The sequence below is a fragment of the Peromyscus leucopus genome, chromosome 9 (assembly GCF_004664715.2).
Source record: "Peromyscus leucopus breed LL Stock chromosome 9, UCI_PerLeu_2.1, whole genome shotgun sequence".
NCBI classification, from domain to species: Eukaryota; Metazoa; Chordata; class Mammalia; order Rodentia; family Cricetidae; genus Peromyscus; species Peromyscus leucopus.
The window spans coordinates 57,597,583-57,619,620 of NC_051070.1; the positions used below are offsets into that span (position 1 = coordinate 57,597,583).

The following is a 22,038-nucleotide window of genomic DNA, read 5'->3' on the forward strand; positions in this document are numbered from 1 at the left end:
ATGGGTTCCAGGAACCGACCTCAAGTCTCGGGTGCTCTACCCACTGAGCTGCCCCACCATTCTGCTCTTTGGTTTGTGCCCATCTTTATTTCCAGATCTTCTGTGTACATCTGGCTTTCTGTGTTCTTGAGTTCTGCATTAATGGCCTCAAGCAACCCCAGATACAAACTTCCCAAGGAGAAGCTACGTGAGCACACAAACACTGCCGTTATTCTGTACACAGTGTAGCCATGACTCCCGAGACTTCCCTTGTACCACAAACGATGGGTCATCTGCAGAGCATGGAAAGCATGCATGTGGCATCATCTTCCTAGAAACAAGCATTCCGTGGTGCCTGCAGGTGATCCTGGAATACTGAGGGGTGCTGTACTGCACTTAAAAGTGACTCCAACTTAATATAGACTCGAAGTTCCCTTTGTCCTCAATAGTCACTGGAAGTTGAGCCTCCACTTCTGCAATCCTGAGGCAGTGTGTAAGGTCGCATACACTGGTCCATGTTTACAGGGTGTGGTTTACTGTCAGGCCAGTGCTCTGCAGCCATGCGATGTTATGCTTTGGCTTCAGCAAGGTGTGATATATTAACTTTCCAAATGTATCATGCCTTCATAGCTAGCCACACAGTACTCTTTCCACATGAATAAGAGAATGGTTTAGAACTTACAATTCCTTCAGCACATGTGTGAACAGTGAGCTTACACTGTTTACAAAAACGTCTTTGTGTGATGGAAATTCATCTTTACAGAGACTGGTAAATATGACAGTGCTTACATGAAATAAGCCAGATACAGAGAGCCAAAGGCCCCTTTATCTCACTAGTGTGTGGAATCTAAACAAACTGATCCCACACAGGTATGAAGTAGAACCAGGCTGGCTCTCTTAGCACCATTCATCAATTGAAACAAAATTACAGTTGAGTAGGAGGGCGCCCTCTCTGTTGATGCAGTCGGGAGGCTGGAGCTGTCAAGTTGCATATGTCAAGGAAATGAGGCTGAAGTAGAGCCCGGCCATAGAACATTTGCCCAGCAAGTGAGGCCCAGGGTTCAGTCCTAGGCCCACTGTCCCCCTCCCCAAAGGCAAGTGTGATAAGAAAGAATTTTGAGTGTTCTTGTCACAAAGAATTGATACTGTGGGGTATAGATGTGCTAAATAATGCGATAAACCTTCTACAATGTATCGATACATCAGACGCTTACTCTGGGACCTGTTTACAAATAGATATTAAAAGCTTATATATAGTTAATTAAAAGCTTTCAGATAAAAAAAAAAAAGATTAAGATCCTATTCAGGGCTGTAATTTAATGGCAGCATAACAATCCTAGGTCAGTTTGTCTTATGTGGTAAGTGCTCCTTTACTAGGAAAGAGTAGTGTTTTTAGCCCACAGTCTCAGGCTACAGTGACAGGTCCAGAAGGTCATAGCAGGAGGAGGTTGGGGCAGCACAGAAGGTGAAGACTGTTCGTGCTCATCTCTCTTTCTCCTGCAGTGCAGGATCTCACCCCAGGGAATGGTGCCACCCACAGTGGGCGGGCGGGTATTGCAACCTCAATCCTCTAGTCAAAATAATCTCCCACAGGCATTCCCAGAGGCCTGTCTCCCAAATAGTTCTAGACCTCATTAGATTGACAGTTGAGATTAACCATCACTCAGGTGTCTTTTTATCCCCACCCCACCCCCGCCTTTGAGACAGGATCTCTCTATGTACTTATTAAGGGCTGTGATTAAAGGTATGTCCACCATGCCAGCCTCCTTTATAATCCTGGTCTCGATAGCTCAAATCAGTGTGTATAGAAATTTTCACTTCTATTATAGTAGTATAATCCATGGAAAGAATTGCATATGGTAATGGATCTATGAATTTTTTATCATTATTTTCATGCTTTAAGTCTTTTTTGAAAAAAAAAGAGAACTATAATGGGATGGGGTTTGCTGTGTATATGGATACAATTAACAAGGGTTTCTAAAGAGATTGTGCCAATTCATGTAAACCATTCCTGTTTTATCTCATCCTCTATAACACTGCATGCCTATAACACTTTACATTGAGGGTATGATTTGCATGTCCTGTTAGTGGGGATTAGCACTTGCCTTGTGTCTGATTATTCCTTGTGTTCTTTCTTACATGACTTGTTTGTGTCTAATTTACAAGTCATGGGATCCAGAGTACAAAAAAGGGGGGGTGCTTTTTATGGAGCTAACCCCCCAAAAGGAATTCATAAACGTTAACTCATTTTGAATCCTCTTACCTGGACAAACAGGAAGCTAGGGAACTGACAGTTCCTTCCAGACTGGGACACTCGGTCGAGTACCAGAACATCTGACAGCAGCACTCCTGGTGTGGATTACATTGAGTTTAAATTGTGTTTAAAACTCGGAAGTTTCATTTCAAGGAGTATTAAAATTTATACTCAGACTGAGGTAGAATGTGTTATGTCTGAACCTCAAGAAAGATACTTGCATCAAGAGCTGGATGATAACACTTTAAATGAAAATGTAAATGAGCAGCATGAACCTTGTTACAAAAAAGTACGGAGGAAGGGCTGGAGAGATGGCTCAGCCATTAACACAAATACTGCTGTTGCAGAGGACCAGAGTTCTGATCCCAGCCTCCACAGTAGGCGTCTCACAGTAGGCTACCTGTAGCTCCAGCTCCAGGGAATCTGACACCCTCTTCTGGACTCTGGACACCTGCACTCATGTGCACACAGAAACACACACATATACATAGTCAAGTGTGTAAAGGTACAGAGGGAAGGCTAGGTGTTCAGCAGTGTTAAGCGGCTGAGACAAATGGTATTTCACTCAGCCAGTTCCTTCTGACTTCAATCTTCAAGTTTTAGGCTAGTTCTGCTGCTGCTCCAGGCATGTCTTAAGCACCTCACTCTAACGTGGAGGCTGGCAGTCAGGCTTGTAGAAAGAAGCCCCTGCTGACCAAGAAAAGCCTCCTCCTGGGGCACACTGTACCTCCTTTGTTTTTGTTTGAAATCATAGTCACGGGTGTCTTTCTATCCTGGGCCTTTAGGAACTCAGCCTGTTTCTATGTCCTTCCACCTCCTAACATCTTCCACCCACCCCGGTTGGCTAGCAACTGTTAGAGGCTGTACACGGTGAAAAGAGTTAGACTGTGTTCTAGGCAGGTCTCTAGAGGAGGTAATGCAAGGAAAGCGCCGTGTTTCAGGTTTCCCTTCTGCTTGTCTGTCTTACTAATTGACCCCTTGATGTTTCCATTGGTGATTTCCTATACCCCGCCCTCTGCCTGCCTCTTAACTGTCTCATACTTTTTAGCTTTCTGACAGTTGAGTTAGGAGCATCTTCCTGGGTGTTTTTATGAAGCACATCCTGCTGGAAGGTTCTGTATTCTAGCCCCGAGGAGTGTAGTCAGTGATTAAGTGTAAAATTCTGTCCAGGCACATGATGGGCTCTGCATTAGAGTGCTGCTGCCCTAGGCTATTTGACAGCTGTCTGCCATGATATGATATTAAATCACTGTGAGGCGTCAGCCTAGGAATACCAATTTGCAACCAAAGCATGCTTCTGATGCATGAGAAACTTAGAAGACAGAAACAGCTCTAAACACAGCTTGGGAAGGTTTTTGATGAGCAAATTGTAAATATTAGCACCTCTAAGCTTGAAATATTACCCATGGAGCCAATATTCACATGTGTAGTCCCTGTTTATGCCAGAGACTAGATTGAATTACTTAGAGAAACCTAAAAGGAATTTTAACTCCTGCCTCGATGAGCCAACAAGGTCAACCACCTGTCCCAGGTTCTGCTTCTCCAGAGCTGTAACCCAGTCTGAGTGTGGAGTTGAGATCCGTCATGCACTGCTCTGCGTGGAGAAGATGCTTGGCCAGTGCAGAAGTGTGCCTCTCAGTTCCAGTGAAGGATACTGTCTCTAGAGTTGTAGCTGCCACATTTCTGTTCCTTAATGACTGAGCGCTTCCATCTGCTCTGCTCCAGGCATGTCACTACCAAAGACCATTCAAGCCGTGTTTCATTTTTATAGTGACAGACAGTAAGTTAGGACTTATGAACTGGTGGCATTCCAGTAAGGCTCTGTGCTGCCAGGGCCTCTCTGGTGGTTGGCGTCTGTGAGAACATGCAGCCTGTGGGGTCTCCCGGGCCTCTCTGGTGGTTGGCGTCTGTGAGAACTTGCAGCCTGTGGGGTCGCCCGGGTCTAGCACCTGGTCACCTACCCCTGTCACCATCTTGACATTGTTAACAACTTTATAATAAGAGGCTGCACGTTCTCACTTTGTGCTAGGTTCTACAGATTATATAGCAGCTTCCTCGTAAATATGTCGTTGTTATTTTAACCCAAACACACAAAGCAAGGTTATGCTTGAATCAGTTGAGCTAGCCCTAGCCCTGCATTTTCTAGGAGCAGTTTCTCTAATCTTCCCTGGTTCATTGTTCATAGCAGCCTTATCAGACATAGTTACCATGAATAACAAGACACGAAATGTATTTGTTGTTTACAGTTAGCATGGCCACTGCTGATCATCTCAGGTTAATTTCAGACCATGTATAACAAGTGTTTGGAAGTGTATTTCAGGTTTTAAAATATTTAGTATGTTAATATGATGATAGTTATATATTCCATACACTTACAAATTACTATAAAATATTTCAATGTTAAAGGGGCACTTAGAAGATTTTATATTTGGCTTGAGAATTATTTTACTGGCTGGCTGTGGTGGCGCACGCCTTTAATCCCAGCACTCGGGAGGCAGAGGCAGGTGGATCTCTGAGTTTGAGGCCAGCCTGGTCTGCAGAGCGAGATCCAGGACAGGCTCCAAAACTACACAAAGAAACCCTGTCTCGAAAAACCAAAAGAAAAAAAGAATTATTTTACTAAAAACTATACATAAACAGTGTATGCTAACTAATTAGTCAAAAACATACAAGAAATTTCTTCTGGCACTCTCACTTTGGGCCTCCTGCTGTGTTTCTCTGTATAGTATCTTCCTGGAACCCTCTGGATTCCGGAGCCTGATAGATTGTGAAATGTTTCTTTGTGCTCATTGATGGGCTTTCTGGAGTTGGTAGAGTACAGCCCCTAACTTCAGCTTCTGCTCGGCGTCCCCTTGATGTCTGGCACTCTGCTATACCAATGCAGAAGAGAAGTCTCATTTCCTCTTCCTTAGGCAAGACGTCATTCCCCTAAAGCAGAGTCCCTTCTGGATTAGATTTGGGGGGAAACGGGGGAGGGTCTGTGAGAAGAGTTATAGAGAGACTTTTGACCTTCTGGTGGCTTTCAGCTTCTGTGTGGGAAAGTGTTTGCAAAGTGGCATGTGAATCAGAGTTGTCACTTCTCTTCACTGAGTTGAGGATTCTTTCTTTTCATTCTTTCACTTAGTACAGGTGTCTCCTGAGCCCCAGATCCTTCCTAATGGCTCCCAGGCATGGGGCAGATGCTCTGCTTTGTTTTCTGATGTGATTTCCATTAGATATCTTTCACAGACCCCCCCACCCAAGAGGTGGGCGGAAGTCAGCTTTGAAGATGGAAAGCTGGGGTGTAGGGATGCTCTCAACCTTGCTCCCTCTCCTCCTTAGGATACTCCGCCTCTGCTTTCTGCTCCATGGCTTTGTGGCTTTTCACTGTTTCTCATGTTTTAAGTTTCCTTGCCATACTGCTGTGGAGAATGGTTTACATTTTCCACAACTGATTTTTTTTTTTTCCTCTTACAGAGACATTCCAATGCCCCTCGTCAGCTCAGGAGTAGAGCATGGCAACCTGCGAGAGCTGGCATTTGCAAGAATGAAAGACCTTGGAATACAGGTTTGAATAAATGTGTCTGCCAGGTATACTGTAAAGAAAAAAGAAATCTCATCACACGTGTCTCCAGGGCTGTCACTCTTAGGTATTGCTGGTACCATTTGGGTCAGAAAGCTGATGTATGTTAGAGGTGTTGAAGCTGAAGTGCATGGGACAAAGGCTGCCGCTGTCCCTTTGTCCTTCTGACTTCTTCTGTGGTCTGTTGGCTTTATATTTACTAAGCAGCTTCTCTCTCTTGTCCCTGACAGAATGAAGGAGTCTGTTAGTTTGATGGTCTCTAAGGTAGTGGTGAGTTTGAAATGAAGCATCCTAGAAACTTCTTAGGGCTTCTGAAGAGATTTGCCAGGAGTGGTGTCTGGCCAGGGCATCGGGGGTTCGGCTCTGCTCTCGGAATGCAGCGCCATCAGTTGGGAGAGGGGGAGGGGAGTCTGTTGACTGTGTGTGTTTAAGCATGGACCATGCTTTCAGAGAGATGGTTCCAAGGCTGGAACAGCACACATATGTGGACTTGCCCATGACTTGCTCAAATTACCGTGGAGGAAAAAATTTAGAACGTTGTCCAAATTTTTGAATATCATTAATTTATTCAACAAAAAAAATATAATAATTAATTAATTAAATGTAATAGACAACTTTTCAGTTTTAGAAATAAACAAATGCATGTAAGCAGATAGCAACACCACACAGGACTGTGGGCCTGCTCTGCTCTCCACTCTCCAGCTGGCCTCAGTCTCCACATCTGGCCTCCTAAGGACCCGCTTCTAGGGGACCAGCAGGCCTGGCTACTGGCAGTCTCCCTGTCTAGTGGTCTTCTTTAATCCTGCCCCACCCAACCCTTGCTAGCCTCTGCTAAGTGGCCCAGGAGTAAATCCAAAGACCCAAGTCCCGTAGGCAGTGTTCTTAGCAGAAAGCATTTATCATCTCTGCCCTATAAAAAACAAACAAAACCATGCCCCAGGCAAAACCAGAAGTAGAAGCAGCAGGTACCTGTTGACTGGCAGGTAACTCAGCCACACACATTCTCCTGTATAGAGCTGGGCTGGAAGACAGAATCTACTCTCAGTAGATAAGCTGCAGGATCTGGTGGCCACATCAGCAGAGTATCCTTCTGGGCAGATTTCTCAAAGCATCAAAATACCTTTGTTTTTGCAAAACTGAATACTGGGCTCTTATAGATGTATTGTTAGTAAAATTGTTTGCATGATATCGTCAGATTTTCTAGCATGATCCTGTGTCACTGGTAGAAAGTATTGGAATGCTGAAATTATATTTATGGTTTATTCTGTAGGGGAAGAATGTGCCGTAGGACATATCACTGGCTAATGCAAGAATTTTGTACTGCTGTGTCAGGCTGTAGAGCGTGCACTCTGGGTTGAGGTGCAGGAGTGAGGGTGGTTTCAGATCTTGGCCACGCAGCAGGCATTGCATTGACATTGTCTCCTGGAAGCTGTGCACACCAGGGATGTCCAAGAGCCACCTGTAGTTGAGGGTCACCTTGTGTCATACATGATTCAAGCTCCTTCTGCATCTCCCCTTCCTTCCTGCTTCCCATTCTTCCCCAGTGCCTTTCTTTAAAGGGAAACACGCCTTTAATATGTATCCTTTTGATACATCTAAAATGATATAGGACATTAAAAATATTAATGTCATACACAGTGAAGGTTTTAAAAATTTAAGGATTTGTTTTTGCTCTTCTGTGATCATATTTTGGGACTGTATTTTCAATCATATTTTGGGGTTGTGTTTTTCAAACAGTTAAATCTCTTGGGCAAAACTATTTTCTAACTTTCTAACTTAATGTTCTGTATTCCCCAAGATAATATATGATCTCTTTGAATTCTGAATTCATTTCAAAAGGAAAACTAATTGTACTTCACAAATTCCTATCCTCAAATTGAGTAAAGATGGCTTTTTTAAGTTTTCATTCTTTTGTTTCAGTGTAAGTTATGTTCAGACTTGATTTTGAGCCCAGGATTTATTTTAAATGAACATTGAATGAGTCACTACTTTGATTTATTTTTTATTTTTTGGCAGTGCCGAGATGTGAGAACCAGGGAGGTTGGAATCCAAGAAATTCATCACAAAGTGCGGCCGTACCAGGTCAGTCTCCTTTAAATCCATCCCAGTGGACCCCACCTGCTCACAGAGCAAACCCAGAAATGAGTGAATAGCTCAGCAGAGCCGAGTAGCAGGTCAGGCAAGCCAGGCTCTCCCTGAGTTAGGAGAGCCAAGGCTGTGCCTCGTGTCTCATCAGTGGGGGACTCAGAGCCCCAGTCATTTGATTTGAATGTTCTCAGCTGTGAGTGGCTGCCCACGACTAGGGGCTGCCTTCCTGTGGAGAGCCTTGCTGGTCTCTTCTTTGTAACTGTCACGTTCTTGGCCTTTGGCAGTGACTCAGGGAGTAGATGGCAGCAGCTACCTGGCTTCCCCAGACCTTCAGCACAGTGCCCTGAGGCATTCGGGGTAACTTCTCTTTCATACATCTATAATGTCTAACTTGGTGCAGCATTTTCTATGGGGCACAGTTCTTGGTAGCCCCATGTGAGAGAGGCTAGAATAAACGAGCTCTGTAGCAGTGTTTCCATTCTTAGTATGAACTGTTGTTGACATTAAAGGGCCTTTCAAGGGAAAAAGTAGACCCAACATATCTAATCATTTTGGTAAGTTTTTTTTTTTTTGGGGGGGGGGGTTCAAGACAGGGTTTCTCTGTGTAGCTTTGCGCCTTTCCTGAGACTCACTTGGTAACCCAGGCTGGCCTCGAACTCACAGAGATCCGCCTGCCTCTGCCTGCCAAGTGCTGGGATTAAAGGCGTGCGCCACCAATGGCATTTTGGCAAGTTCTTATTCTAATTCTATACCAAACACTAGGCTGAGGGCTGTTGATTCTGCTTTGAGTGTGTTCTCCCCATCTGTAGGGTGTCTGTTATATCCTTATCCAAATACGTAGAGTTCTGAATGTACACCTCGTGCTCCTTCCTGTTCATAGAATCATCTGTACCGCAGGTTGAAGAGTCAGCACCTATGTAGATTTCAGCCACTGAAGTCCCCAGGCAGCTGCCATTCACCCTCCCTGAGAAACTGCACTCTAGCAATTGGATTTGAACATGCTCATTCCTTCACTAGGAGTGTTTCACAAACCCCGTGAATGTTATTCTTTCTTAAATCCCATTGAGAAACAAGAAACGAGGATCCCACACACATACAAAGTAGGCTTCAGTGGAAGAAGTAAGGACCAGACAGAGAGACCATTGACTATCTGACAGTTTGAAAGCAAGATGGGAATGGGAAGCATTCTGAAAGCCACACATGTGATTTCATCTGTAGTTTTGTCTTAGAGACAGTACATAGGACATCATAAATTTACATAGAAGCAGTCACTGAGCTGGATATCTCAGAATCTCAAGGTTAATTAAGTTCAAATATTTGTAAAATTGTTCTCCATTTATAATAGTCCATGAACAAGGCATGAACTCTTATTTAATCCTGTGCTACTTGAGAGGAGGCAAATAAAAACCATAATTACTGATGATTCATCCTTTGTTCCTAGCTGAACATTAGCCTAAACACATCCATGCACTTATAAAAATGAGCTTGGTTCTCTAATTCTCTTCATGGCTTTTTATCAAACAGGTTGAGTTGGTCCGGAGAGATTATGTTGCCAATGGAGGCTGGGAAACCTTCCTGTCCTATGAAGATCCTGACCAGGACATTCTGATTGGCCTGCTGAGGCTACGGAAGTGCTCTGAGGAAACCTTCCGATTTGAACTGGGCGGAGGCGTTTCCATAGTCCGGGAGCTCCATGTGTACGGGAGCGTAGTCCCTGTCAGCAGCCGGGACCCCTCTAAATTCCAGCATCAGGTACCCACATCCTGCCTCAGTGGGCCTGTAGTTAGGAAATTACCTGAGACAGGACGAGACGGTGGGGTAAGGAGGGAAGGGAGACGTAGAGTAGGAAAGAACATAGGAACAAGGGTTCATTTTGTTCAGGGCCATTCCATCTCCATGTTGTTCCCTTGTGGTTCCATGGGTGCTGGGAGACAACAGGTACATCAGTGTGCCTGCTTCAACAAAACTGTTTCACTTCCTGCAGCATCAAATGAGGTAATGGCAGGAATGTGATTCACAGGTATAAGTTGTATAATATGTATAAATCCCTGTTCTAACCTCAACGATCTAAAGTTAGAATTCTGTGGTGTTCAGTTTCAGGGAAATACATTAACAACAGTAAATAGTAGGTTTAAGGTAAACCCCAATTGGATGATGCAAGAATTTTGCAACATTCCAGACCCTTTAAAAAGTGGAGGGTGAGTTGAATAAACAAGACCTGTTACTCCAGACTCCTAGACCTGGAGTTGCCTAGACCTTACCTAAAGAGAGACGAGGAGGGGAGGTCAGCCCTACACTGACCCAGAATGCCATAGCTGGCTCTCGACACAGTGCTGACTTCTTCACAAAGTCGCGGAGTGCGCTTTGGGCAGGGTCCAGGGGTTTCCTTTTCCTTAACCATCAGTAGCTTTTTATCACTTTTTAAGACATTGTACCAACCTCTCTTAATGGTCTTCCTTCCCGTCTTAATCCACAAACTCCCTGGTGCTCCTTCTAGGGCTTCGGCATGCTGCTGATGGAAGAAGCGGAAAGAATAGCTCTGGAAGAGCATGGATCTGGGAAGATCGCCGTTATATCAGGTGACTGGAGAGGAGTTCACGGTTCACACGACACCACAGTGGGGTTCACTCTCGCCTCTGTGTGGTTACTCTGTTCAGAACTGGGCTGGGCTGACAAGTGAAGGGCTCATGCTCAAACGTTCAGGAAATTTCTGAGCATTTGGGTCAGCTTGAGCTTCTAGACGCACTCTGCTGTCCAGCACCAGGCCAGTAACCTGTGCGCAGTCTCTGCTTGTCTGACCTCTGTCTGGTCACTGTGGTCAGCTTCTCTCTTGGGCTTTATGCCAGCTGCTCTGTCTGTGGAAATGGAGTTTGGTAGTCTGGCCTAAGGAAATGTGAACAGTGCAGAGCTGAGATGTTGCTGCAGGATGATTGAAGGCAGCGTGTAGTTCTTGCCCCTTCCAGGATGCTGCTGTGGCCTTTGCTCCTGAGTGACAGCGTTTCCATTTGGAAGTAGGAGGGAGGAAGAAATTTTCCTCTGCCCTCTTAGGGTCCCAGGCCAGATCCAATAATTAAATGAGCGACGACAAATTAACAGGAGGAACATGTACAAATTAACATAAAATGAGTAAGACACGGGAGCCTTCAGAGGAAATGAAGACTGGGAGATGCATGGGAACCTGCGTGTTTTAAAACTAAGTTGATGAAGGGTGGAGAGTCAGGAAAATAGGCCAGGAGGAGGGATATGGGCAGGCCGAGAGTAATCCACCTGGGGGACTTAGCAAGGATGTTCTCCCTCCCACATGGGCTACAGGAGTCTTCGGGAAGGTCGGGCAGGGGAAGGTCCGAGCCCTTCCTGAACCTGCTGTGTTCTCGGTTCCTCCAGCCTTTGCCAAGGCATCTACGTGGACTTGTGTATCTGAATCCTGTAAGAGCCACCCCTCCACCCCAGCTGCTGACCAAGACATCTTATAGTTGGGGAGGAAACATGAAAGGAGATTGGTGGGGGGATCAGGAAGTGATAGAAAACCCCTTTACTCTCACTCCTCGGTGTGGTGTGCTGTCCCTGTAAGAAAAACGACTAATGACTAGTATGGAATCCAAGGTGGTGAAAGGCAGAATCAGAATTTGTGATGTATTTGCCCCCGGAATGCATTTTCTTTTCCTGTTTGACTACCACATTCCAAAACTTACCTGTGACCTGAGAAATACTCTTCTCTGAAAATGAAAGCTGAAATGAGGTTTTTAAAAGAAAAATCAATAAGTTGCCAGTCAATAAATCAGTACTGGTGCCCAGGTCTTCATGATCATAATTATAGAAATATAATCACACAGGTTCACTTAATCATTTAGTCTGGCTTGGGTTTTTGATGTTACCCAGATACAGAATGTATTTCTTAGCATATCTAGCTTTTTCTATTTTTCTCCATTACTTTAATCCCACAAAGAAGTACCTGGCTGAGGCTACCTGACTGTCACTGATGAGTAATAGAAAGTGATTCCCTCTTCTGGCTTACCCTGTACTTGGCCAGGAGGACCAGGAAAGGGCAACCTGCCTCAGAATGCCCTCTGCCTGTGCATCTGGGCGGGGCTGGCAACACCTGAGCCCCAGGTTGCCGTGGGCTTCGAGATCACCCAGAGAGCTGCCTAAAGTCATTTCGGTACATTCTGAGAGCCCACAACTGCTCACCAGCCAGTGGCTGCCTCAGATTATCTCCAGACCACATCAGAGGCTAGACTTTTTAGTATTCTCCCAACACTATGCTCTCTTCCCAGTTAGTTGTTAAGGTGACCCTAACTGTCTGACCTAACTGATTTTTCTGGTGCTTGGGACCCTATCAGGTTTCCATTCTTCATCACTGCCTTCCTGCCACCCCTTTTCCCTCAGAAGTATCCACCCAGGGCCCCTGACTTGCCTGAGGTCAGGTCCAATTGCACATAAGAGCCTCTGTCTTTTTTCTGAGCAGGGTGTCTTTCTGAGTGGGAGTCAGCATCTGTCCTCACCAGCTTTTTATCATACTCTAAATGATAGCTCAATTTCATGTCTTCTGCATGGCAAATTTCTAAAATAACAAGAAGCCGCTTGCTTAGAGAAGCAGGCGAGAGGATCTTTGTCTGCTCGGTGCTGGGACTCCTCCTCCCCGGCACCCTGCAGAGGGTTCTTCAACCAGAATGGGTTTCTATAGGAACGGCCCTGGAAGGGCTTCCTGGAACTAAAGTGAGTTCTTTGGGAGAAAGGTTGGTGAGCATTGAGTCCTGCCCTCTGGCCTGGGAGCCCCACCATTGTAGTAAGGAAAACCACGTATGGCCTCCTTGACTTCCTGTTTAACTCTGGCCAGCCGTCACAGGGGACACTGACACATTTGCTGTGTGGCAGGTGCATTTTACTGCTCTTACTTAGCAGTGTATCATGGGTCTGAGAGATCTTAGTACAGAACTACTTAGGGAAGGTAGATAACAAGTGTTTGTTATTGTGCCGTGTGCTGATGTTACTTTTTCCTTCAATTTTTTGTAAATGGGGTGGTGATGGTGTGTGTGTGAGTGTGTGTGTGTACATATGCTCACATGTATTTTTTTAATTTATTTTTATTTCATGTGCATTGGTATTTTTTGCCTGCATATGTGTCTTTGTGATGATGTCAGATCCCCTGGAACTAGAGTTACAGAAATGTGAGCTGTCATGTGGGTGCTGGAAATTGAACCTGGGTCCTCTGGAAGAGCATCAGGTGCTCGTAACTGCTGAGCGATCTTTCCCATCTCTCCAGCCCCACATGTATGTTTTAACTGGTATTTTAAAAAAAAGTCTAAACAGTTGCTGTCTGTACACTGATCCTTAAACAAAACTCTAATGATACACAGTACTGCTGTTTTTGGGGTGCATGTCATGAATGGCACTGTTGGATGTGGCATAGAAAATATATGGCTGGTACGGAGTTTGCAGGGAGCGGAGGCTCCATTCCTGCCTTGCCAACCACTCTCCTTGTGAGCTAATGAATCGCATGGTCTTTATTAATTGTTATTAAAATCAGGTCCATCAGGTTATCTTTGACTGTTCTAGTCTGGTGTCTTAGTTAGGGTTCTGTTGCTGTGAACCATGACCACAGCAACTCTTATAAAGGCAAACATTTCATTGGGGCTGGCTTACAGTACAGAGGCTTAGAAAGTATGGCAGTGTACAGGAAGACATGATTCTGGAGAGGGAGCTGAGAGTTCTGCATCTTGATCCACAGGCAGCAGGACAACTTTGTGCCACACCGGGCATAGCTTGAATATATGAGACTTCATAGCCAGCGCCCACAGTGACATACTTCCTCCAACAAGGCCTTGGAGGAACTGCCCATGGGCTAAGCATCTAAACACAGGTCTATGGGAGCTGTTCCTGTTCAAACCACCACATCTGGCCTCTTGGTTCTCAGCGGGACCCCTTAGGTTTTACTGATTACATTTTACCAGTCTCTTTTCTGATACCATAGATGACCCTTTAATTTCTTCAGTGATGGATTCCATTCTCATTCTCAGCTGGGATTTGATGATGAAATTGGTGGTGCTCAAGTTCCCATAGGCAGTTGATCCCAGCCACGGGTTGTGGGTACATTTGGGTAACCACTGGCACCACTGTTTTCTCAGACGTTGTTCTCAGCTCGTAACTCTGCTCTCTCTCTGTCCCTGGCTTTCTTCTAAGTCCCACACACGGTGACACAGCTGTTCTGTCTTCACATGATTCGTGGTGAGAAGTGAGAGGGGATCGGTTGTCATTTCCTTGCCCTGGCCATAAGAGTAATGCATTTATGTAGAACTCTGACTCATTGTGACTGCCCTTCATCTTGGCAGGGGTTTTCTCTGTTACTTAGACTTATAATCCAGTGTTCTACCTCTAGACAGTACTAGTAACTTCACTGTAGGTCTGACCTGAACCACTAGTCAAAAAGGTTCTGTATATTCTCATTTTCCCTATTTAAAATATTGTTTCTATCTGTTACCTCTGTGTATTTATTGAAAACTGTACACTGTGTGCTTAGTGAATATAGCTACATGAGAAAAATTAAAAACTGCTTTAAGCAATTAGTCAGATGAAATACTTTCTAAGAGGCATTCAAATTCACTTACTTTTTTAAGTACATAATTGTCTTAGTAAACAGTTTTAAAAGCAAAAATGAAATTTTTAGCTTCATTACCATCAAAATCACTAGGTGTGTTGAGGGGAAAAATAAAAGTATCTATAATCCCAATACTTGAGAGTCTGAGACAGGAGGATTGCCATGAGTTCAAGGCTATCATGGGCTACAGAGTGAGACTCTTATCTCAGGAGAGGTGTAATGTTGAGCTGCCTTCTGGGAACTGGGTCTCCACCATTGTCCCCATCTACAGGGGAGGATGAGACAACCGCTCCTTAGGCTCCAGGTCATCTCCACCAGGACTGGCTGCTGCTTTCTGCCTTGAAAAAACATGGGCCAATCAGGGTTCTAAAGACAACTAGTTTAGCCGGGCGGTAGGGGTGCACGACTTGAATCACAGCACCTGGGAGGCAGAGGCAGGCAGAACTCTGTGAGTTCTAGGCCAGCCTGGTCTACAAGGTGAGTTCTGTTAAACAGAGAAACCCTGTCTCAAAAAAAAAAAAAAAACAGTTTAGAAAATAATGTATGGGCAGGAACTATCTGTTAGCTGTTGCTCGGTTGCAAAGCAGTTAGTCCCAGTTGTGTTCAAAGGCTTCAGTGTCTTAGCTGTTGACCTGAACGGCTTCTATGCATGCCCAGCTAGTTAAGATGAACACATTGTGTTTACTTAAAAAACGTGGTGTTTGCCTATATGGTGATCAGCAGTCTGTCCTTCTAACATCAAGAAGCAGTTTATCTCATCCTTCATGTATGAGGAAGGATCTCTACTGTGGAAACTAACTACAATCTTTCAAATGTCATCACTAATAATCACCATGGAAACCAGAATTCTGATGTCACAATGCCCATACCATTTCTACAAGGGCAAATATAATCATCAATAGCCACTGTTTAAAAAGCCATTTAGCACCTTCAACAGAATAAGGGATTTTTTTTCCTTTTGGCAATTTTGGCTAGGTATCAGATTTAATCATGTTACTGTTTCAGTTTGCCAAGCTAATTACTATGCAGTAAGATGGACAGCTATTCCCCAAGCTCCCTGACTACCTTCGTCATAAGCAGTATTCTATTTGTGTTCTTTCAAGTAGAAAATTAATATGGCCATTGGCCAAGAGCTGTACAAGCTTGATAGATCACACAGTGATGGTGAGAGACGAGAAAAGGTCTGAATGGTTGATGTCAGAAACCTCTCAAGTCAGAACCTGATAGCCATTTTGTTTAAATCTATTACAGTGCCAATGACGATGGCCAGGAGATCTAAATACAGAGTGAGTGAAACAGTCACCGTGGATATAAGGTCATTCTTAATCATGTTACTCAAAGCCCTGTGACTGACCTAAACTGTGACTGCAGTCCCCAGTAGTCAAAAATCAATGTGTCTGTGCCTTATATAATCCAGCATGGCTTCCTAGGACAGAAATTAATGGTCTTGTGCCCCAGAGCCCCTGATTGATAATGTTCTGTGTGGGCAGAAAATAGCAGTTGTTTCCTTAGGCTATGACCAGCTGAGATTTACTTCCTGGACCTGAGAAACCTCACCTGTATCCCAGCCTCCTACATGGCTCACCATTTTGGGTCAAGGTTATTTTATTCTTTGCATTATAATCTAGTTGAAAAGCAGAGTCCATTTGTAGCCGGTTGTGCCTGATAATGGACTCATAATCCTACCAGAGTCCCCAGAAGAGCTTCTCTTCATTATGGCAGACTATTTGCTAATGGGCCAGGAAGCCTGCCAAATGCAAACTGGTTTGTACCACATGTGCATGTGTGTTAATACAGGACTTAGCAAAAAGGAAGAGAAAGAGCATTTCCTCTTTTGTGCTCTCTCCTTCACCCTTCATATAATTTTCTTTTAAGTAAATTACCCTGCAGCATCCCCTAACTAAATGCACGTTTTCTGGCTTCCACGTACCTTCTTCCACTTTGGTATTCTAACAGTGATCATGCATATTGCTTTTTTGATATGTGTTCCAATGGGCTTGTTTTTATCATTACTATCATCTTGCTTTTAAAGACAATAGATACAGCATAAAGTATTGTACTGTTACAAGTCCTCTATTAACTTCATCATCATTATTAATCAGACTGGCATTGATAGCATAGACTGCTATTCAGCTAGATAATATGTTGACTGTGTGTTTGCCAATTGATGTCTCTTGTAGTTCAGCCATGGAGGGATGGTTGCCTGGCTTGTCTCAAGAGTGCTTGACATTTGTCTCTTGTAGCTGAATCAGTACCACTTTGTTATAAATGAATGAGGTACCACTGTGTAGCATTTTACATTAAACCATCCCACACTAAGCATCATATGACTCCTTAGTGCTCATGCTTACAATAGTCCCTAGTAGGCTACCGTTTAGATCTTGTAGGTTTCTGAGTCTTGGGGACATTCCCTCAACAGAAGCAATAGCACTGATGCAGCAGCCTGTCAGAGTGGAAGAACTGCATTTTGGCTTTTACCTGTTAGCCTTCTGTGTTTCAGAAATGTTGCCATCCAAAGGCTAGCCTCGCTTCCATGGCCATGCTGAGTTTCTACCCAGTCCTGTTCCTCCTGGTTTATGGATATTGCCAGTAATGGTCGTATACTTTTGTTTAGAAGGAGAAATGGGTTGTACCATGTGGTCAGTGCTAATATCCCTAAAAGTTCTGGAAGCTTTGAGGTTATTAGCTGCTTGCCTTTACTGGAAAGGTGAATGCTGCTCAGGTGTCTTGCTGGGGAAGCAGGCCCTCTCTAAGAGGCTGCTGTACTCGGTCTGTCTTAGTGCTTGATTGCATCCCGAACTCCTCCTCAACTCTCCGAGGAACAGTGTTGGGTTTTTCTCTGTAAACATTTGACCTGGCCTTAACCCGTTTGATTTAATAATGTTTTATTGTTCATATCTATTAGAGGCAGAATTCTTTCCCGTAAGGTGAGTAGATACTGATAAATAATACTGAAAATATTGCTACAGCCCTCTAAGCCAGGAGTTTGTAGTGCCTTTCAGTTTGGGAATTTCTGCTTCTAACACATCCCATGACATATTTCCACTCTTCTGGCATCCCAGCCTGAGCTCTGCACTCTGACAGAAGTTCTCCTCTCTCTGAAGCAAAGGAGTTAAAGTGGTAGTTGTGGGCTAGTTTGTTGATGCTCCCCCATTCTGCCTCCCTCAGCAGATGGCTGTCTAGTGAGCCCACCACCTCAGGAATGTTGGTAGTCCAAGGCCCCAAGATCTATGAGGTGTAGCTGGAGAATTTCTCTCCAGTTCCCACCAAGCCCCGCCAGTCCCAGAGTCCACTTATAAAATAAACACACCGACTCTTATGTTATTTAAACTGCTCGGCCATTAGCTCAGGCCTACCATTGTCTAGCTCTTACTCTTATACTAAGCCCATTTTTGTTAATCTATGTGTTGCCACGTGTTCCGTGGCTTTACCTGTTACCTCTACATGATGCTCCCTGAACGGCAGCTGGTGTCTCCCTTTTCTCTACCTTCCTCTCCTTTTCTTCTCTCCTCTCTCCTAGTCCCGCCTATACTTCCTGTCTGGCTACTGGCCAATCAGTGTTTTATTTATACAGAGTGATATCTACAACAATGAGGCCCATTCCTTCTTCCTGTGAACCATGTACAAGTTCCTGGTTGTTCAGATTATTTGACTAACAGAATCCTCCCCCTGCTTCAGATCTAGAGGTTTAAAACAGAAATTCCTTATTTGCTCGGTAATGGTATGTGAGAACGTCAGCAGGACACAGAGATGGTTTTTCTCTAGTCTGTGCTGTGACGGCCTTAGCTGGAGCAGCTTCAGAGCCTGGGTAACCTGGACAGGACTGTCGACATAAGCACCTTGGTTCTGAGAGCAAAGAGAAAAGAGTTCTTCTCCACTGGGCGGAAGTACTTAGGAAGAATTGATACTAATTCTTTTTAAATCTGTTTGATAGAATTTACCCATAGCTATTTAATCCTGGCCTCCCTGGTCATTTATTTATTTAAGAATGGGGAGATGTCATGTGACTGTGAGCCTGATTCTCCTTGCAGAGTTTGGACTCTTTTCTGTCAGCGTCTGTGTTCTGAAGAACTTGTCCATTTCATGTGGGTTGTCCAGTGTTGTAACTGTGTGTCACTACACAGGTGTGTGGGTTCATGCAGGTCCGTGGAATGACTCAGAGGCATCTTAAGAATGAAGCCTTTCATGGCTGCGGGGGGCGTCCAGCCTCGAAGGACTGAAGCACTATCCCTTCACCTAGGACATTTTTATTTACTCTCTATTTACAGTTTAGCCAGTTAATTTCTGTACCTTCAAAGCAACCTAAAAGAAGCTCCCAGAGACCAAATGCCAAGTGCAAATTACTTGATTTCTCAGGTACCTCCGTCTTCTGGGTTTCCTGAACCAAGTTTTGCATAGGCCTCTGATCCTTGGGGGACTCTCTGAACCTTGACTCTCAGACAAGATTTACATAGGGTGATAAGAGAAACAAAAGGTAAGAGAAACAAAGGTGTGGTTAAACAAAGGAAGAAGTAGAGCTAGGTGCTGCTCTCTGGGACAGGCCAGGAGCTCAGCAGGAATGGACTACACAGTGTGTTTGTTCATCATTTTTCCGTAGTATGATCTCATAATTATGTTTCTTTCTATAAACACAGTAGTAATGCCTCCTCTTTTATTAAGATGTTTTGATACATTTATCTAGTGGGGGAGGCAGTTGCATGTGTATGTGTGGAGGTCAGAGGACAACTTTTGAGAGTCGCTTCTCACCTTCCTTTGTGTGAGACCCAGGGGTTGCACTCAGGCCGTCAGGCCTGGTGTCCAGCACCTTTATCCACTGAGCCGCCTGACCAGCTCCTTAGTAGTGGGTGTTGGTTTACATCTGTTTGTTTACTCATGTGTGTGTGTGTGTGTGTGTGTGTGTGAGAGAGAGAGAGAGAGAGAGAGAGAGAGAGCGCTAGCAATGTCCCCACTTGTTTCTATTTTAGAGACCTGTTCTCTGAGGTGAGGTTGGACAGCTTTAAGAGTGAACTTATGATTTTGTTTATTTTCTGTTTGGTGTTTTATCCCTAGTTTCTGTCATCGCCTTTCTTGTGCTGGCTTCGAGTTTCATGTGTTCATTTCTCATCTCCCTCTTTCTTGATTTGGAGATATTTGTTTTCAATGTAACCATTTGCAGCTATAAATTCCTCTCTGAATGCTGCCTTTGCTGGACTCAGTGAATTTGGGAGGGAAGTGTATTCACTTTTCTACAAAAAAAGCCTGGGGTCTTTCTCTGAGACCCAGATTGGCCTAGAACTCACTATGTACTCCAGGCTAGTCTCAAGCATATGGCAGTTCTCCTCCCTCGACCTTGTGAGTCCTGGGACTACAGGAGTGAGCCACAGTGCTTTGCTTCCGCATTTGTTCTTCATGGTGGTTTCCAGCTCCCTGAGGTGACTTCCGTGACCCTTTGGTCATTTAAGAATAGATTACTTAATTTCCACATATTTATTATGGGTTCTGCAATTTTCATAATGTGTGCAAGTCTCTGTGTGTGTGTGTGTGTGTGTGTGTGTGTGTGTGTGTGTGTGTGTGTGTGTGTGTGTGTGTTTAATAATGTCTTCAAAAAGTAACTGTCCAGGTCTGAACATTGGTACTAATTCCTGCTCGAGGCAGAGGGAAAGCTGGACAATTAGAGATGGGTAGAGACCCCACCCAGCAGCCAGTGTCTTAAGAGGCTTGCAGCTCAGCAGCATGCCTCACGAGTACATGGGTACTGTGGTTTTCTGAGGTGGGTGTGAGGGGCGGGTCACCCCAGAACAGCTGCATCACCGGAGTCCGACCCCATCATAGAAAACCACCTCTGTGGGTGCTGCAGCGTGAGGCCCGCCTCTGGTTCCCCTCTCCCACTGTGTACCCCAGCATCTTCCTCCCACCCGTTACTGATTTCGGGTTTCACGCCACTCTGGTAGGAAAGGGTATTTTGTGTGGTTTCAGTGTTTTTCTGGCCTGACCAGATTTCCCCACAGAATACGCCTTGTGCACCTGTGAAACTGTTTGCTCTGCTGTTGGCAGTGGCACGGTGTCCTTCAAACCTGGGCCCTAGCCCGTCTGTCCCTCCACTGTGTGCTGTCCTTGCCACAGATTCTGTCTTCAGGCCTGTGTGACCATCAACATCAGTTTTTTATAATAGTTATTATAAAAATTATAATAAATAATATAATAAATAATAATTATTGTCATATGAATTTGCCTTTTCAATTCCATAGGAAGTAAAGAGAAATTGTAAATTTAAACTAATGGCTTTTATGTTTGCTTGTGATTTTTACCAGTGCCCTTCAGTTCTGATTGCTCCAAGTTCCTTGAGCCTTCCTTGTGAGGCAAGTCTAGTAACAAAATGCCTTAGCCTTTGTTTATCTGGGGATGCTTTCCTCCTTTGTCCTTGTCAAATGTAGAATTCTTGGTTGGCTGGTCCTTTTCTTTCAGTGGTTTAATAAGTAATCCCACAGTTCAGACTTCTTTGGTTTCTGCTCTCAGCTGTCAGTCACAATGAAGACCCTTACATGTGACAAGTCATTTCTCTGGCTGCTTTCTGGATTCTCCATCCTCTCAGTTAGCCTCTGGCCAGAGGTCCTGGCCCCTCCCTTCACCAGGTCCCCCTCCACACACACACACACACACACACACACACACACACACACACACACACACACACACACCATTGCATTTGGCAAGACCTGGTATCACAAGATAGTCGGTTCCAGTTGGTTTCTTGTGGTTTAGAGGCTGCCTTTTTACTCTCCTACTCTACCATTTAAAGTTTGTGTCCAAGAAGCCGTCAGTGGGAGAGAGCTGTCTTGGCTCCAGGCAGTAGGTTCCCCAGTCCTTGGCTTCTTAGAGACATACTCATGGTTTGAGACAAGAGAAGGTAGTGAGAGTGACCGATAGCATCGATACCTCTGCTCTGGTGGCAGTGGCCACTCTGCTCTCCAGTCAGATGACATGCGGCCCTCCCGAGTCAGACTGCCCTAAGAAAAGCCTGTAGGATGCCGGGCAGCATCACTGGCTTGGACATCACCATGGGAAATGATGGAATGTGGGAGACCCAAAGTCTATTTAGATTTCTAAGTTTCCTGCTTTGGGTCTTTGTTCCTCTCACTGTGTAATCTTCAAAGAGCCCTTGCAGATGTGCAGAGGACATCAGGCTGCTGGGTAGCAGAGTCCCTGCAGGACCTCTTTGCAGTCAAGAATGGGATATTAATGACGTGCCATCACTAGCCACCTTGAAGAACTCGGCTTTATGTGGTTACCCTTTATCAACTTTGTAAATTTTTTTCTTTTTAACAGAACAGGAGAGAGATTGTCTGAAAGATTTCAGGTCATTGAGTTAATTGGTTCTTTTTCAGATGTTGAGAATAAAAGCTTTTCCCCTACTTCCATGTCAGTGTGTTTTTGAGTGAAATATTGCCATCCTTTTAGATCAGTGAGATGCAATAAAGTCTCATTTCAGTAGTAAATGGATGAAACGAATGAGTATTCCCTGTATTAACACTGCAGCACATATATAGCCCTCGATAAATAACTGATTAATTGTACTAAACG

General features: G+C 44.5%; 1 protein-coding gene across 2 annotated transcripts in view; it reads left to right on the plus strand.

Moving 5' to 3' along the window:
- Elp3 (elongator acetyltransferase complex subunit 3) overlaps positions 1-22,038 on the plus strand; it is a 69,034-nt gene that overhangs the window by 37,845 nt on the left and 9,151 nt on the right. For both annotated transcript variants that reach the window (XM_028890036.2, XM_028890037.2), the window contains exons 11-14: positions 5,690-5,780; positions 7,812-7,877; positions 9,408-9,635; positions 10,381-10,462. In XM_028890036.2, the coding sequence (XP_028745869.1) occupies positions 5,690-5,780; positions 7,812-7,877; positions 9,408-9,635; positions 10,381-10,462 (467 nt within the window). The remainder of the gene's footprint in view (positions 1-5,689; positions 5,781-7,811; positions 7,878-9,407; positions 9,636-10,380; positions 10,463-22,038) is intronic.